We start from the raw sequence: 19425 nt of genomic DNA on the forward strand, positions 1-19425 counted from the left end.
ACATAGTGATACAAAGGGGCACCTGTACCCCAATGTTCATAGCAGCATTGTCAACAATAGCCAAACTGTGGAAAGAGCCCAGATGTCCACTGACAGATGAATGAATAAATAAGACGTGGTGTATATACATATGCACACACACACACACACACACACACACACACACAGAGGAATATTATTCAGCCATAAAAAAAGAATGAAATCTTGCCATTTGCAAGAAAATGGATGGAACTAGAGTGTACTATGCTAGGCGAAATAAGTCAGTCAGAGAAAGAAAAATACCATATGACTTCACTCATATGTAGAATTTAAGAAACAAAACCCATGAACATATGGGAAGGGAGGGAAAAATAAAATAAGATAAAAGCGGCAGGGGGGCACCATAAGAGACTCTTAACTATAAGAAACAAACTGAGGGCGCCTGAGTGGCATCAGTTCAGCATCTGCCTTCAGCTCAGGTCATGATTCCAGGACCCTGGGATCAAGCATCACGCTCCCTGCTCAGTAGGGATCCTGCTTCTTCCTCTGCCTCTGCCCCTCCCCCCACTCCTGCTCTTGCCCATGCTCTCTCTCTCAAACAAATAAATAAATCTTAAAAAAAAAAAAAAGAAAGAAAGAAAGAAACTGAAGGTTGCTTGAGGAGTGGGTGGGTGGGGGCATGGGGTAACTGGGTGATGTGGAATAAAGAGGGCACTTGATAAAATGAGCACTGGGTGTTAAATTCAACTGTTGAATCACTGAACTCTACCCCTAAAACTAATAATACACAATATGTAACTAAATTGAATTTAAATAAAGAATTTTTTAAAAAGTTTATAGAAACATCAAAAACTTATGGAGGCAGTAAGTGTGTTTACTATTTAGGATGACAAAACAATGAAGTTCAAAAGAGAAGAATGAGTAAGATTCCATTATATGTGTGCAACTGACCTAGGCAACAGAGACCCTGTAGAGAGACTGGAGTCAAATAGCAAGGGCAAGGGACGGGGTGGGGCAGGGGCGGTGTATACAGCTCCTCCTATTCTCTATACCAGTCTTCCCAGAAACATGCGGAAAATGCAAGATCAATCCTCATTTCCAATTTCATACACACTTTCACAACCTCTCATGTAATTATAATGAGGATGTTGGAAATGGGTTACTGGCAATAGTAATAGATGTTTCTTCTTTAATATTGGTTAGGAATTTTAATTATAATCAAGTAAATGAACTTACTTCGAGAGAGATTCTCAAGGGCTTTTCCCAGCTTCTTGCTCTCTTGAAGGATGTGGTTCAATTCATCAAAATCACGGCTTTCTGGTTTAATTCGCCAGTTCCACTTAGGATGATCTACTGACCTTGGCACTATGTTTTAAAAAAAATGATTACTTCATAAGCATGCTACATAATGATAAAAATTTACTATTCATCATTATGTGAAAGACTGTATCAAGATCAATGTACAGAATAAAAATGTTTGTTTGGAAAGTTTTCTCATGAGCAAATGGGGAAGTTACGAAGCTGGGTTTTAAATGTTTTAACTGAACTAGTAGAGAGAAGTGTGACTGTTTATAGAAAAAAGAAAATTCAGGTACTGATTTACAATAAGTGATTTCTATAACTTAGGGAAAAACATATAAGCAAAGTGTATTTTATGTCATCTTTTAGCAGCTTAAAAATTATTAATTTTTTCATCAGTAATTAGTATATATTTTTAAGGAATTTTGCTGTCTTCTGATAAAACAGAAGACAGAACACATCTATCTTCACTTCTCCCAAATTCCTACTAAAACTATATTAAATATTTTTGGGGGTCAAATAATTAGTGTAACAAGAAGAGAAGACATTACTAGGCAAGAAATAGCAAATCTTCAGGGTTTTTTTTTTTTTTTTTTGGAATATGCAGTATAAATTGAGGAGTGGTAACTGCATTTAGCAAAGTAGAGAATACTGAAATCTAATTCCTGAGGAGAGAGATGCCCAAAAAGGTGGGTATTTCATAACATTTCAACATTCAAGCATCAATCAAGAAGGACAAATGTCAAAGTAATAAGAATATAAAAAACCCATTTCTCAGATTGGAAGGATCCATTAAATGTCCAGAACAATGTAAGCCATATTATCACAAAATTTTACAACAGTGGCAAAAAAGAAAAGATCCTAAAAGCTAAGCTTTCAGGGACAGAAACAGCAATTAAGTTCTCATCAGATTTCTTACTAGCCATACTTGCCCCAGAAGACACAGGAGAAATTTCTTCAAAATTCCAACTGAAAATTAGTTCTAACTTAGAATTTTATATCCAACTGAGGAACCAATCAAGTTACTTGTAAGGATTCAAATATTTATCTTGCAATCATTCTTTTTCAGAAAGCTTATAGTGAGATGCTCCACCAGAATGAATAAATGACCCTAAAAGTGGAAAGACTGGGGATTCAGGAGACAGGTGGTCCTCCATAAGAAGGAGGAAAAGAGAATCCTCAGGATGGCTGGGAAGGATGGTCTCAGAAGACAGTTGAGAAAAAGGCCAGAAACCGAGAAGCCAAGATTAGAGCAAGAAGACAAAGGGCAATCTTTTGTCGGGTAAATTATCATAAAGAAATGAGAACACCTATATTTATGCAGGTATGTACAAAGTTGTTTATTTTATCAGAAATTGCAAGATATTCTTTTGTTTCAGTTAATAGTTTGTGGAGGCAAAACTGTAATCAATCTAACTGTTCTTCCACAGGGGAATAAATAAATTATGGCACATTCACAGCATGCTACAGTATGCACTTCTTAAAAATTATAACTTATGGGGGCGCCTGGGTGGCACAGCGGTTAAGCATCTGCCTTCAGCTCAGGGCGTGATCCTGGCGTTCTGGGATCGAGCCCCACATCAGGCTCCTCCACTTGGAGCCTGCTTCTTCCTCTCCCACTCCCCCTGCTTGTGTTCCCTCTCTCTCTGGCTGTCTCTCTCTCTGTCAAATAAATAAATAAAATCTTAAAAAAAAAAAACTATAACTTATATCTAAGTTTAGAATGAAGATATATCCACGGCACATTCTAAAATAATAAAAACAAATTGCTCAAGAATGTGTATAGTCTAAAGCCAGTTTTATAAAGCTCACACATACTGTATATGCTAGTTTGTACAAAGAAAAGGATGTAAAAAGATGCAAACTATTTCAAAGGATGTGAAAATATGCTAACTATTTCTGAGGAAGTAGAATTTGAGGGGACTAAGAGAGAAGGATTAAGAATTTAAATTTTGTTAAATTTTTTTACTATAAATCTCCTTTCCTTTCCCTCTAAAAGATTTAATTTCTTTTATATACTTTATTCAATGTAGGGCTAGTGTTGCTTTAAATGTAATACAATGCTGCAACTGAACATGACAGGCAAGGAACCTGCTCCAGGCAGCTCACATTCTTAAAAGAATATTATACTCAAGAAGATCTAAATCAATTAAACATGCTTGAGCATATGAGTAGATATATATAAATAAAGTTCTATGTTACTACTGAAATGAACATGACATTCATTAGGATTATTAGGCAGAAATATCATATAAAAAGTTTGACTTCAATTCTTACCTTTTCTTCATTTTGTTAGTAATACATACTTACATACATTAAGTAACATTTGAATGACAAAACTCCTTACATGATTTGGATTCTGGTGATGGTGGAGAAATGTTAGACACAGCAAGGTCACTTTTTGACTTTTTAGGCTTCTTTGCATTTAATTGCCAAGGCTTATCATAACTTCTGAAATCCCTTCTTGTTCCTTTATGTTCTGTTAAGACAAACAAACAACATCTATATAAACTCAACAACAAGTGATTTCAAGATTGACCAAAAACTGAATCTGTGAAATCATTAGATATGCCTGGCAAAAGCTGTAGGTCACTTCACATCAAAAATAAAGCAAATATTCAAATTATTTCTTGCTTAATTTCCCCTGTAAATTTTAGTTTTGAATTTGATATGATTCAATTTGTGTATTAATATGATTAAGATCATGTTAAACTGTGAAAGGCTTCTGGAAAGACTCTTTCAGACATGGATTACCATTACTTAAAATAACATTCTTTAAATGGGTATTATGGAATAAAGCACTGTATTCTAATGTAAATGAAAACAACTGGGGCTCCTGGGTGGCTCTTGGTTTCAGCTCAGGTCAAGATCTCAAGGGTGGTGGGATCAGATCTGGCAGGTGCTAGGCTCTGAGTTCAGTGGGGAGTCTGCTTGAAGATTATCTTCTTTGCCCTCTTCCCTCTCTAAGGTAAATAGATAAATCTTTAAAAAATTAAAAATAAAAAAATAAAAGCAAATAAACATTTATGTGAATTTTACTCATCTGATTTTACCTTTTCCACTATTCTCTAAGACACATTAAACCACTGCCAGTCTCCTACATTCCTTCTCCAGCATCACTCATTTTTTCCACTTCTCTATTCAAGAAAGGGTAATTCAACCAACTCTGTTGAAAATTATAGCTCCCCTTCAAAGGTGGTCAAAGTCATACCAATTCACAAATTAAATGATCTTTCCAAGAATTCACCTGTCTCAACATCCTTGCCAACCATTTCATATTTTTAGACAGGCCTATCTTTGCTGAATATTTTCTTCTCTTATCCTCAGGGCCCTACATTCTCCTCATCTTCATATCACCTATTCGACTTTTCCTTCTCTGTCTCATTCACTGCTTCCTCATCTTCCTCTTTCATCTATGTGACATTCCTTCGAGTTTAGTTTCCTTCTGCCTTCTTATTTAAATATGTAAGTCGTCAAATCATCCTAGCTTTATGAATGACTCATCAATCTTTCTCTAGCCACCCACTTGTAAACACCAAATAGACATCATGAAACATTATATGGATTCCTTAAATTCATATTTGAAGGTTGTACTAAACTAGCTGTTACCTAATTTTACTACCTCCAACATGCCATTCAATACCAAAAGAGGTATAAATATTCTAAAACTCTAGGAACAGAAATATCAGTCTGTGTCTGCCAGAATGCAGGACGTATTTCCACAGATAGGAATAAGACAAAAGATAGGCAAATCAGAAAAGGATTGGAATATTTCTAAGCATCCATGATAACTGCCCCTACATCCAAGTCACCTGTTACTGTTGTTCTATGAGAATCTATCTTTCTACATCCATCCTAGGACCACAATATCTTCTAATGCAATATGGCTAAAGAACAAGGAATCCTGATCATAAAACAGAGCATTTCATGATACAAAGAAAAAGCTTAAAAGAAAAAGGGAGGAATAGCGCATTGGATTTTGTGGTTTTTTTACTTTTCCACTATAGGCAAGGAGAAAAATCCACATTAACTTAAATAATCTAGCAATGATACTATTCTTATTTAGTTGATTGAAAACAAGATGAGACAAATTTACTCATGAGTATAGCAGAGACCCATAGGATTCAACTGATAATGGAATTTAAGTGGCAGGCATGATTTCTTCTGTCTCTCTAAAATTTTTGAAAGGGATCCAAATTGTCCCAAGCTATACATTGAGGGGACAAAGAGGAGTCCACCGATACTATTAATTGACAAACCTAATACTAGATAGAATACTCATTTGAATTTGAATATTGGAAAAAATATCATTCTAAAAAAATTTCAATATGAAAAGCAAGAACGCAGCATTCAAGATACAAAGAAAATTCATAGTTTTAGAAAAGATTTACTCTGAATAACCTTTAAATTTTAGAATGTGGCTAATTGCCTTCTTAATAAAAATAAAGAAAATGGATTCTATGAAACAAAAAGAAATGTGAGAGGACAAAGGTTAATCAAACAACCTACAATAAAATATAACTGCAGATAGAAATGAATAAAGAAGATAAGGAAATATTGACAATAAATCAAAATGCAATACCAACATTTAAATTTGCTTTCAAAGCCAGAGAGAGAAAACTGATACTGCAGAAAATTGAATCAGTGACACAGAGGGCACACTTGACAAATCTCCCCAGAAGTTAGTCAATAAAGAAAGGCAAATATAATGTGAAATGAAATGGGAGGAATGAAGAACAGCAAAGCAAACTCAATTTACACATAGCTGATCTTCCTGAAGAAGAAATAGAAAACAAATATAATAGAAGCAATAACTAAGTACACAAGAGGAAAACAGTTTTAGGCTGAAGACCTGGATTTGCTGATTGAAAAGATTCACCGAATATAAGAAAAAAATTTAAAGAAAAAAGATAATCATCAAGATATACTCCCAATAAACCTTGTCAATATCAGAAAGAAAGAAAAAACAAATCTCATCAGTATTTAAGAAAACTACTTATATATCTAAAAAGAAATAAAAATAAGGAAGGCTTCAGATTTCTGCACAGTAATATTAAATGACACTTTTAGATGATGTTGTGTCCTGAGTCGCTGGATACATCTGAAGGCAATAAGTGGACAACTTAAGATATTTTTAAAAGATATTATACCAAAAATTATTGAGATAATTTCTAGCTAATTAGAACATGCACCATTATTACGGTCCATTAGAAAAAACTTATTAATGTCCATTAGAAAAAAACAATTCAAAATTGCAGTCAAGGTGTAAACTGACATTATTTACTGTCACCCAAATTATAACTTCACCACTTATATTCATATCCAAGAATTATCCTATGCTTTCCTTCTCCCTTCTGTCACACCCTTTCTCTCTAAATTTTGCCCCTTCACCTTCCGGAACATATATTCCATGGTAAACAAACACTTTTCTATCCTCAACACCACTCTTTCATGTTTTAAGAGACCTCACTCTTCCCACAAGAGCGCTCCCTCCTCTGCAGTTTCCTGGAATGGAGGGTTCCTTCCCCCATGTGCTACCATGGGTTTTCCCGACCCAACACCATTAAGCTGGAAGTCCCTCCCCTCTGGTGGTAAATGCTGCCTGTCTACACTACTCACTGCTCCTCACTGTTGCCATCACTTTGCTCCCGATTACTCCACAGCCCAACCCAAGATACTGGCACAGTCTCCCTCAACTTTTCAACAACTTGAATGCAACTCTGGTTTCATCTTCTTAATTCTCAGACACATCATGCATTAAGTCTCATATTTCCTTGTCCTCCTTAACTCTGAAAAGCTTCACTTCCCTGATAATTAAGATACCCCACAACTAAGGCTACCAACAGGACCTTCTCATTATCTGGACTCTCTCCACCTCAGAAGTCTTGATCTCAAATATCACAATCTCCTGTCCTTCTAATCTCTCTCATATTTTCACTGCACCTACCCCTGCACTGGCCTTCTAAAGGTCTTTATCTTCAGCTCTCTGATTTGCTTTTTTGTCTAACTCTTTTCCTATCCTTGCTCACTACCGTCTCATACCAGACCATGTGCTTTGATCACTTAAATAAATTGCTCACAAATGTCCTCAACTCCTTTGCAAAACTGTTCTTCTGTCCTCCACCCTTGCCATGCCACAACCACAATTCTCACTCAGTCCCTCAAACTGCTGGCTCTGCTCCCTTCCCACGGCTCCTGGGCACTGCTGAAGAAAATCACAACTGTGCTGATGCTTTCTAAGAGTCACTCATGTCTTCAACCTCAGAGAGGCCCCAGAACTGCCTCACAGTCTTTTTTTTTTTTTTTTCCTTTTGCCAACTATTTTGTCCTTTTCCTTGGTGACTTTTCACAACTGGCATCACTTCAATCTCCCCTATTCAATTCCCAACCCTCTTGTCCTCAACAAACAACCTCACTTCTTAATAAAAAGACAATATTTCAGGCATCAGATACAATCTCACACTTGCTTTCCCCAGTGCATCTCCCACTCTACCGGCAAATTTGACCACAACTTCTTCCATTCTTTCCCTCTCGTAACTTTAACGATTATGCGTATGATACTGAATGCCACTCTGTGACTCCTGCCTTGACCCATCCCCAGAGTTTTAGATCCATATCTAACTGCCTGCTGGAATTATCTACTATGATGCCTCACAAGAAACTCAAAGTCATCAACAGGAAGTGGACTTATTATTGTCCTTCACAAATTTACTCCTCTGTTCCCATCTTGCTTTGTTAAATAAGTATTTATGCCACTACCCAAGACAGTAAATTGGAGTTATAATAATCTCCTCCCCTCCTTCACCCTCTCCAAGCAGTAAGGCATCAGTACCTGTGCTAGTCAGAATTCTAAGATGATCCCCATGATCTCTGCACCCCCCATTATGTCTTATATAATTTCCTCCCCTTAAGTGTATTAGATAGAAACTTTGACTTGTTTCAAACCAACAGAATATGGTAAAAGTGATGGGATGTCAATGCTATGATTATGTTATGTTATATATGTTAAGTAGACTTGAATGACAGAAAGTCCCTTGCTGATTTTAAAGAAGTAAGCTGCCATGATGTAAAAGAGCCATGTGGCAAGGAACTGCGGATTGCATCTAGGAGTTGGCTTAAAATCCAGCACAAAAACAGGAACCTCAGTCATACAGCTGCAAGAAAATTAATGTTGCCAACAACCAGAATGAGTTTGGAACCAGATTCTTTCTTATTCCAGACTCCAGATGAGAATGCAACCCAGCCGATACCTTGATTTTCACCCTTGTGAGATTAGACAGAGGATCTAGTTGTGGTAGGTACAGACTTCTGACTCACGGAAAGTATGAGATACGAAACATGTGATGATTAAAACTGCAGAGGTTAACATACTACTATCTCTTCAGATACTATAATTTATAAATATGGGCTCATATGTGCTTCACTGGGCTCATAGATTTCATATGGTCTGCCTTTACATGATGGGTGCCATGTTTGCACCTACAAACCAGAGTTCATGCTTATATACCCATGCTACTTAGAATCTAAACCCAAGAAAGTGAGGCCAGGAAAATGCAAGAGTTTTCTCTTTCATCTGCCAAAAATTTGTATCCTAGTTTCCTGTATAATGCAGATATCTTCTGTATGGATAACTGCCAGCAGAAAGCTCTACACTCTTTCAGAGGATACCCTATTCCCTACCCCCTTTAGTATGGCTTTGAGACATGGTCTCATGAAGGTACCAATGTGAGAATATAGCCAAAGAGGACCAAAATCCTTTCAGAGGATCTCATAAAGCATGAAGAGGATAAGAAAAGTGAAGATGTCAGGAACACATTCGGAGTCCTATCAGTCAGATTCCCATGGGAATTAGGCAAGGAGTTGGCTCTTGAGACAACAGGCATGGGAGATTTGGTTTTAGAAGTAAATGCCAAACCAAAAAACCAGTATGTAAAAAAAGCTATCAGACACATAATCCATAAGCAAAGATCGAAGTCGGGTCTACCCAATTATCTAATCAGTGCTTATCAGGGAGATGAGGTATTGCAGGTCGGTTCCCCAATGTCCGGAATAAATTAATCTTCCTAAAGTTAAACTTACTACATAAGATAAAAATAGGTACCACAGGAAATAGAGAATAATCATCAGTTTGGGCAAAGTGAAAGGTAACTTTTTAAAAATCTTTGTTTACTTTTCTTTCTACAGATAAACTATAAGCATTTAATTCAAATTCTTCACGAAAAGAAAAAAGTTTAGAATAATTAGTTTGAACTCACACAGAAAGAAATCTTTTCACGCAAATTTTAATCTTACTTCTATTAAAATTGAACTCACACAGATTCTCATATTTTGAAGCATAATACATAGCATAATATATAACAATATTCATATTCAAGAATATTTTATGACAAATTAATTTTTTTCTTTTTCGAAGTATAATTCACATATAGTGTTATATTAGTTTCAGGTGTACAATATAATGATTTAACAATTCTATACATTACTCAGTGGTCATCAAGCTAAGTATACTCTTGATCCCTTTTATCTATTTCACCCCAATTACCCCCCCCATCTCCCTTCTGGCAACCACCAGTGTGTTCTCTGTATTTAAGAGTCTTCTTTGTTTTTTTTTTTTTTATTTGTTCATTAGTTTTTTCTCTGAAATTCCACACAAGTGAAATTTTAGCATATGAGTGAAGCAGCAAATGAATACATGAAACCCTTGGTAACCATCTACATTTATCTTATAATCAGAAAGACTTTTGTACATTTTACATTAAATATATAAAAATCAACTGTAAAATATATTTTTTCACTTACCTGATGTTTCACTTTCTGCCCAGAGAGCTGCAGATCCAGATAAAGTTCTTTGAAGTTGTCCGCGATTTCCTTGTTTAGACTGAAGATGGTCAATGAGAAATGGGATTGGCTGGTCAGGTGTTTCAGTTATTAATTTGGTCATTAATTCCTGAAGGCAGAATAGAGCATACATTTATATTTAATAATAACAGTGAACACTTACATAGCACTTACTAATGACAGGCCCTACTCTAACTGCTTTACATACAGCAAATGATTTAATGCTAATAATAATCTTTTAAGGCAGGTACAAGTTACTGTCCTCCTTGTGAGGAAAGTGAAGTGCAGAAATGTAAACTATGTTATACAGCTAACACATCCAAAGCCAAGATATATTTACTTATATTTATTTTTATTATTCTACTTGGCCAAAGAAATACTAGAACTTTGATCTAAATTCTTTTAAAAACTATAGCCCAAGAATTTTAAGGCTCAGGTTACTATTTTGAGAAATGTCATTACAGACTAAACTTTTGGTAAACCTTATCATATACCTTATATACCAATGTTATTTTTCCTTCTTAACCATATACAAATATCCCAAAATGAAGAAAATTGTGTTGGAATAAAAGAAACAAGTTAACAAGCCATAGATTCGCAGAAACCAAAATGTGTCTAAACTAGTCTCCAAACAATAGAGAATTTACTTTTTCCCAAAGCCCTGATGGGTATTCATTCTTCTTCTTTTTTTTTTTTTTTTTTTTTTTAATGAGTTAAGCAATGAAGATTTCTCTACCTGCTGAAGCAGCCTGTTCCATTTTTGGACAGCTATAATGATGCCTTAAATTGGGCGGAAAGCTGCCTGGGGGTAACATCTATACATTGTTTTTTCCAGTCAGGAGCAGCAAAGAGCAAGCTCCAATTTGTGGTCAATTAGAATCCCCAGATTGTTCTCATATGAACAGCTGCCAAGCCACATGGATATCATTTTGTATTGGGTAACTAGGTTTGTGAACTTGTATGCACCATTGTACATTCGTATCAATCACATTTCACCTTGGTAGTTTTAGCCCAGAATTCTAGCCTAATTATCATTTTAAGTTTAGACTCTGTGAGAGGAAATGGTCTTATGAGTGGGCCAGAAAATTAGATATTAGGAGTGCTAACAGAAGGAATGCTGGAAATTCCCCCATCCCGTTGTCTATTTTTGTTGGTGGCCTATTTCCTTTGCCTTGAATGCTCTTCTCTCAGAAGTTCAGATGGCTGCCTTGTCATCATTTGTCTCTAATGATATCTTCCTAAGAGAGGCTTACCCTAACAAATCATCGTAAGTCTTTATCGCTTCCATTATCTTATTTTCTTCATAGCATTTAGTACTCTGTAGAATCATCTCATTAAATATTTGCTCATCTTTTTGTACGTGTCTCTGCTCGCCCTCTGCTACAGCACTAAGAACATGGGCTGGCCTGGTTTGATCTCTACTCTTTTGCTAGGACCTGGAACTCTTCATAGCTCATAGATGTTATTGAATGAATGAATGTATTAATTAATTAATTCTTGGTTTGCTGACCCCAGGTAAATATTAATAATTAAAGTCCCTTAATGTCCTAATAAACAACAATTAAAGCATTCATAGATTTCTTAGCCCAGCAAAATAAACTCTTCAAATTTCCTCTACAAGAAACTGCTGTCATGATATCTCAGGGATATTTGCTAACATTTCTAACAGTCTAGAAACACACAGATTTATCTGAGTAGAGGCTACAAAGACTATGTAGATGACAAGATTCCAAGGTGATCTCAGAGACATGGATAAAATAATTCAAGGTATCTCAAATGTGCAGACTGAACACAGAGTTGGAACTAAAAAGAAGAAAGGATTTCTACCACAAAAACACTGCATAGCAAAATATTTATCAGACAAATGTGATTTTTTAAAATATATTCTGAAAAAGAAATAAGCAACAACCAGTTGGTATGGGTCTTCTTTATTTCTGTTATTTAAGATCTCAACTATTAGTTATAACTAAAGAAGTCATTATACTGTGGTTAAAACAAAGCAGCGTTCAATTAAACCTCAACTATACATCAGTGAAATGCAATTTAAAACATTTTGGATTTTGCTTCTGTAGAAAAGAAGTATTATAAAATATATTTAAATTCATTGTACATTACCCGAAAAAAAGGAAAATAAATAGAAGAACCAACTAGATTACTCTTGTCACAGAAGGCCTGGGCACTCAGATAAAGCAAAATCAGGTCAGATAACAAGCCTTTAAAGCCATAGCAACTTCTATTCTGAAAGCTCTGGAGATCTCATGCACTTCTTTTTACCTTTCAAATTAGATGGAAAGTTTCTGTGGGTATTTTCTTTCTTTAAAAAAAAAAAAAAAAACTGAAGTGTTCCTATATTGTCTTTAGAAGAGGGTCATATGGTCATAATAAACCAAATAATCACTGGTAAATTTTAAAATATCATTAGTCTAGTAATTAATTTTGGATATTCTTATATTCTGTTAATGAATATATATATTAACAACACAGGACAAATTTAGTCTTAAATAAAATGAAAACAGTTAATGTTTGCAATAGGGTATGTTGAGTACCTTGACTGGACAACAATCTAGCTCTAGATTATTGTTTATAAGAGGAATTATCCTGACTCTCAGTCCATACATCCACTAACATTAGGACATGAATAATACTGAGGACTTGAACTGGACAGAAAACTCTCTTCCAGACGTGAAAATTTAAATCCTCAGACTTGCAAAGATGCTCCTAGCAATAAAAAGGACGATTGCTACCACCACGATCCCGCCCCACATTTATATACACAGAAACACACTGAAGGTTGGATAGATTGGGGAAATGAGAAAGGAGTCGTGTTGCTAGAATGTCGGGTTGGCGACAGAAACCCTATTGCAGAAAAGTTTCACAGGGATCATTTGCACAAAGGCAAAAAATACTTTAAAACAGCAACCGGTGTCAGGTAAAGAGGCTGGACTTCCGGGGAGGGAGAGGAGGCTTATCTACAGTTCTCACCTGTGACATGAAATTCCCCGGGTGCTAGAACCTGACCAAGATGGAGACAATGCGCCTGGCCGTCCACACTACATCGGCCACCTGTGGCCCGCTCTGGGCGTCAGCTAGCAGAGCCCGCAGGCTAACGCCCACAGCGCGGGAACTCGGCGCAAGCTCGCGACTTCCCGCTCTACCGTGACAGCGCACCCGCGCAGGCGCAGACCCAGACCCAGACACGCGCGCCAGCGCGCGGTCCCCGACGGACCGGCGTCGTGCGGGTGCCCGCCCGCTTGCGCCAGAGCACTAAGAGCGCCCGAGCGCCTAGAGAGTAGAGTCCTTGGGTAACAACGCCTTTACACTGCCCCGGGATGCAGACACCTCCGCGACGGCTCTAAAGGAGAGCCGCCGACGCCGCTCTTTGGACTCCGCCGCAAGCCTGTCCCGGGAAGTAGACGTCCCCAGAGTCCGGGAACCAGGATAAGCCCTGATGACGCCTCCTAACCCTGTGGTCCAGGAGCTGGCTGCAGGGTACCCTGCGTCTCCGAAGTCCTGCCAGTTGCCATAAACCCACTCTTCCTGCCCCGCCCAACTTACGGGAGACTCCAGCCTCAGACCCAAAGTAGATGCTGGAGCCACCGTGGGGAGTTGCTCCCCAGCCCTCAGGACCAGGCACAGGACCCCGCCGTACAGCTCAATGATGAAAGCCCTCCCCAAAGCTCAGGCCAACAGCTCAGTGGCTGCCCTGAACTTGGGCAAGATTTGGAGAGGACCCACCTGGGCCTCTTTTACTTATGGCCTTGCCTGCCCCCTTTTCAGCCAGGAATCAGCCCTATAGTGTGGGGCGCCCTTCTCATCTGCTGCTTCAGTGACATTCAAGTCTTCCTTTAGCCAAGGCTCTCTGGGAGATGTTGGCTGTGGGCACATAAAAATTCAAACAACAATGAAAGTGGTAATAGCACTCCTGCCCTGGAACAAAAACATTTGTGGAAATTTTAGGCTAAGGACCTGGGGATTGATAAAATGTAGGTATTAATTTTAATGTGATCGATTTGCATTTACAAGCTTAGTTAAATTTGGGGCATTAATGTTGCAAACAAAATATATTAACAACTGTCATCAATGGAGGATTCAATTCATACTTAACTAATATTAATAATATTACTAATGTAAATGAAATGCAATAGAAGACACAGGATAAGGTAATGATTAGTCACCAAAGCTTTGAAATCAAATGGACACTTTTTTTTTTTTTTTAAGATTTTATTTATTTATTTGACAGAGAGAGACAGCTGGAGAGAGAGGGAACACAAGCAGAGGGAATGGGAGAGGAAGAAGCAGGCTCCTAGCAAAGCCTGATGTGGGGCTCAATCCCAGAACACTGGGATCATGCCCTGAGCCGAAGGCAGACGCTTAACGACTGCGCCACCCAGGCGCCCCAAATGGACACTTCTTAAAATCATCTTCTACTTACTAGCTATAAGACTTTGGGCAAGACAATCACTTTAACATTCAACACTTCCATCTACTAAATGTGATGATACTACCTACATCATAGAGTTGCCAGGAGGGTTAAATAAGATGGCTGCAAAGCATTCATAAAGTGGTTGGGATATATGTAGCCTACTATAATAGGTTGTCTACATTTCCTCCTAAGGCTGGGAACTGTCTCCCAAAATTTCCTTTATATGAGCTGGGTTAGAGTTTCCAGGATAAGGAATTCAGAGGAGACTTGGAAAGAGTATAGAGAGGCAGAAGAAATTCTCCAGAATTAACTTCAGGCATGTATGAAGGCAGATGAAAAATTCACAGCAGTTTCCCAGCAAATCTGTGAAGACCACTGCAGACTGGGATAGCTCTGGGAGCTCTGCAAAGGTATTGGAGACTGCAGCAACTTCCGGGCAAGCATTTGAGAGCCACTTACTTCTGTGCTCCAGGCAGAGACCTTCAGGGTCACCTCATCCTGCCTTTGGTAACAGCCCCACAACCTTCAGCAGCATTTCCCTGGCCTCTGTGTCCCACCTTCTAACTCACCATCACATAAACTGGTTTGTTTTAAACCCAATATGACCCAGATACATAGAGTGGCTTCTGTTTTCCTGACTGAACCTATAATGATCCACCCGAAAGAAATGTTAGCTTTTATTTTCATGCTTACTATTACTTTTATATATTTACATCATAATATTGTTATATGCTTATATGTTTATTATTACTACTGCTATCATTACCATTTTTATGACAGTTTATAGCATACATTTTTGATGCTATATATGCATACCGCATCTTTTTATTGGCTTTATTTTTCTGGTTATAAAACTAATAGATGTCCTCTTAATATAGTTTATTATCAACTACAGGCTTTAACTTCATGAATACACTATATATTGAGACAGTCCCCTGCATTAATATCTGTTACCTTGTTAATTATAATTTTGTTACTGGTACTAATTCAAATATATTAATTTTAAAAATACACAGATGAAGATAACATTCTTTTTAAAAATTTTGAAAAACAATTTAAAGAACCATTAAGTAATTACTGAATGCAAATTTATATTATACAACATGTAAGGACTAATGGAATTTAGGGCTATTATATCTAATAATAGATAACCGTGTACTGTATGTAACATTAGCACAATTAATGAACTGGAGAATGGATACTAATTAAATAACAATGATGAATGTCTCAAAATACATTTTACTGTCCAGTAGATAAAAGCAAAACCATGAGTGAGGACGTAGCTCATCATGGAGTCGTTATTAAAACTGAAATGAGCAGTCAACAGTAGAAAATATTTTAATAAAAGATCATTTCATTTAATGAAAGCTAAGGGACTCCTTAGTTAAAAAACAAACAGAAAAAGCACATATGTACACACAAACACCAAATTTTACGTAACATTCCTGGTGTTTACTCATCCATAGGCTGACCAGGTTTCACGGACTCCAGGATAAGAATCCTTGTTGTGGGTCCCACAGCATATAGACAGTATGGCATTCTGCCCCAAAATTATTTACATAATTACTTCCTTGAGAGTAAGTTACTTTGTACTTCATTACTCTAAAAGGTTAAGTACTACTTTTGTTCCTTTTAACCTCAGGAGAATGTTAACAAGAAACAAAATTAAAGTCAGTTCTAAAATCTCGGGACTTTCTAGCCTTTTTGTTAAATCGGTAAGCATGCAGGACAATTACATTCAATAATGGAGGTGGTGTCAATCAGATATGTTTCTTACTCAACATCTATAATTACCTTAAATATTAATTGCATATGGCACATTATCATCTGTAGAGTGTTATTTTAGTTCAAAACTGTATTAAGATCTGATCACTGAATTAATTCAAAATCTGCACATGTTTCAATTTTCTGTTTTTAACTAGGTCTCTTAAAAATTTGCATTTGAAATCTCAACCTTCTGACACCCACCCCACCCCCACCACCCAACTATATGTCATAAATAGGAAGGTAGTGGACATTGGGTTATCAACAAATATATGAAAGAATGTCCACTTAAAATTCAGTTGTTCCTAGAAACACTTTTTTCTGAAACATTATCTTTTTTTAAGATTTTATTTATTTATTTATTTGAGAGAGAGAGAACAAGCAGAGGCGGAGGGAGAGGGAGAGAAAGAATCTCAAGCAGACTCCAAGCTGAGCACAGAGCCTTACATGGGGCTCAATCTAATGACTCTGATATCATGACCCGAGCCAAAACCAGGAATCAGACACTTAACCGACTGAGCCATCCAGGCACCCCTGAAACAACATCATTTTAAATTGATGTCACCAATCCCAGTTGATCAAATCCTACTTGGTTTCTACCCACACCAGAACCCATGTTTTCCTTTCTCTCCTTCCATCTTTCTGAATGGAAGTAGAACAAGGGAGATTTTTTTTTTCTGCCTCATTACAACTTTAAGCTCTGTTATGAGTTTTGGCTTTGGCCAGGAATGGGTTCCAATGCAGCATGTAGGTTTCCATGCACATGTGAGAAGGGGACAGACATCTGTTTGATGTTTTTCTGTCTTCTATTCAGAGAACTCAAATTATCTGCTGGTTGTTCAACCTTCCTCCATCTCAGAACCATGCCCACGCCTGCCCTAAACTCAGTTCCCTCATTCCCAATCAAAACTGAGATTTCATTGGAACACTGATCTCAACAGAAAGCAAAGTGAATAGCAATAATTAAAATATCAGTTATTTATTGAACCCAATATGCACAAGTGTCAAGTATTTTATATAGATTAAATCATTCAATGTAAATTAAAGGCTTGCATACAAGATGCCCAACCCAACTCGTATGTGCTTGTTAAATCCCTGCTTATTGCTGGTTACCTGCCCCTCACCAACAACCCATCAATGCAAACCATCATAGTCACACACCCACCCACAACAATACAGGCCTAGGGAAAAGAAAATTTGCACTCCTATTCTGAAAGGCTCTTGGCGATTTTCAAATATAATCTAATATAAAATTAGGTTTATAATCCTCATTTATAATGAGAAATGTCATTTAATTAGCCCTGTTGTGTATTATGGAATATAATCTAGATAATCTAGGGAAAGCAAAAACTAAGTTGTTTTTTAGTAATATTAAGAATGATGAAATTACCACAATGAAAATTAACCATTAATGAAATTAACCATTCTAAATCTAAAGCTAAGTCATAGACACTGAATCCTCCCGGCTTTTAATAATACAGGCAAATAATTAAATCTAACCAGTAGAACTACTCAATGATGACAAGTGATATAATATTTATCTAATGCCTACTAATCTTTCCTCTAATACAGAAATGTCGTTTCAGATTAAATTATTGAATATTTAGTATCTACTTTGAGAAGATATTCATATAAAAGTACAAGCTTGTAATTAAATTTCCAGGCAAATATCGAGGTCCCCAGTGAAAAATATTAACATATCCTATGAAAATATTTTCAGTTAGGGAATCATATTGTTCAACATAAAAGTCTATCAAAACAACTTATCTGGTGTTAGGTAGGAATTTCCAGAGTCTTACTCAAAAATACCACTGTAGGAGTAAAATATAGGTGATACTTGAAGAAGCAGTGAAGCACTTCAAAACTCAAAGAAATTAATTAAATCAACCCATGATGGAAGTAGCAGATGTATAAAGAAATCACCATAAGAAGGAGGATGTCCCTCAGTTGAGTATGAATTAATTTGCTTTAGACTTTAATCATTTGTAAAAAAATATGTAACTAAAACAAGGACTCAGCATGACAGAATGAGGAAATTTCATAGTGCATGCCCAGCACTTCCTCTTAGAACTAAGGATCTAAGGAAAGGATGTACACATTTCTGTCTCTATGGCAAGTATAGCTTCAAATTTGTGATGGATATATTGGACTATCATAGGTGAACACTGCTCCATGGTGAGTACTTATTTTGATTGCATGCACCCCAAAAGTCATAAAATCAAGTAGCCATATATACATTGGCCTATTTCTAGAACCTATATTCTCTTTCATTAATCTATTTGCCAATCTTATGCCATTGTTACAAAATCTTAATGACTATAGCCATACAGTAAATTCCGATAGCTTGAGGAAAAATTCTTCCTGTCTTGTATAAATCACTTTTCTATTTATTTTGTCAAAACTGTTCATTTTTCTTCTTCTTTGCATTGACTGAAATTTATTCTACTTTTCCCTGTTAGTCTGAAAGCCATACACACTTTTAATATTCTTTTAGTGGTTATCCAGAGATTATAAATTAATACTGACTTATGTACATTAAGTATTCATTGGTTCTTTTCCCTCATCTCAGATTTTGCAAGGAACTTAGAATACTTTGATTCCACTTATCACTCCTGGCATTAGCGTACATTTATATGTATCTACATATTTACTATTCTTATTGCTCTATTTCTTCCTTCATCTCCAACCATCCATCTGGGATCATTCTCAGCAGCATTAGGAATACCTTTTATTTTAGTAATGACAAATTCTGTGTTTTGTTTTATACAGCAATCTTTTTTTTAGACCTGAAAATATTTTCACATATCTCACTGTGTATTGGGGTTACTTTCTTTCAATTTTCTTTTGTTTCCATTATTATTTTTGAGAGTTCAGCCACATTTCTTTAAAGAAAATCTGAATTTTTCTAAGGATGTTTTTAATATTTTCTTATTTTTTTATTTATTTGCAGTTTTTTAAGAAACTTTTTTTATTTTGAAACAACTATACATTCACAGGAAGTTGCAAAGATATGTACAAAAAGTCTCATGTACCATGCACCCAGCTTGTCTCATGAAAAACTATATAGCATAATATCAAAACTAGGAAATTGACACTGGTAGAATTTGTAGAACTTATTTACA

General features: G+C 36.5%; 1 protein-coding gene across 3 annotated transcripts in view; it reads right to left on the reverse strand.

The window, feature by feature from the left end:
• Positions 1 to 19425, reverse strand: part of C9H8orf34 (chromosome 9 C8orf34 homolog) — a 330423-nt gene that overhangs the window by 245731 nt on the left and 65267 nt on the right. For all 3 annotated transcript variants that reach the window (XM_087864837.1, XM_087864838.1, XM_045810166.2), the window contains exons 2-4: positions 10078 to 10225; positions 3626 to 3757; positions 1216 to 1344 (exon numbers count right to left, since the gene is read on the reverse strand). In XM_087864837.1, coding sequence (XP_087720963.1) covers positions 1216 to 1344; positions 3626 to 3757; positions 10078 to 10225 — 409 coding nt within the window. The remainder of the gene's footprint in view (positions 1 to 1215; positions 1345 to 3625; positions 3758 to 10077; positions 10226 to 19425) is intronic.

The sequence above is a fragment of the Ursus americanus genome, chromosome 9 (assembly GCF_024610735.1).
Source record: "Ursus americanus isolate L20-20 chromosome 9, mUrsAme1.1.p, whole genome shotgun sequence".
NCBI classification, from domain to species: Eukaryota; Metazoa; Chordata; class Mammalia; order Carnivora; family Ursidae; genus Ursus; species Ursus americanus.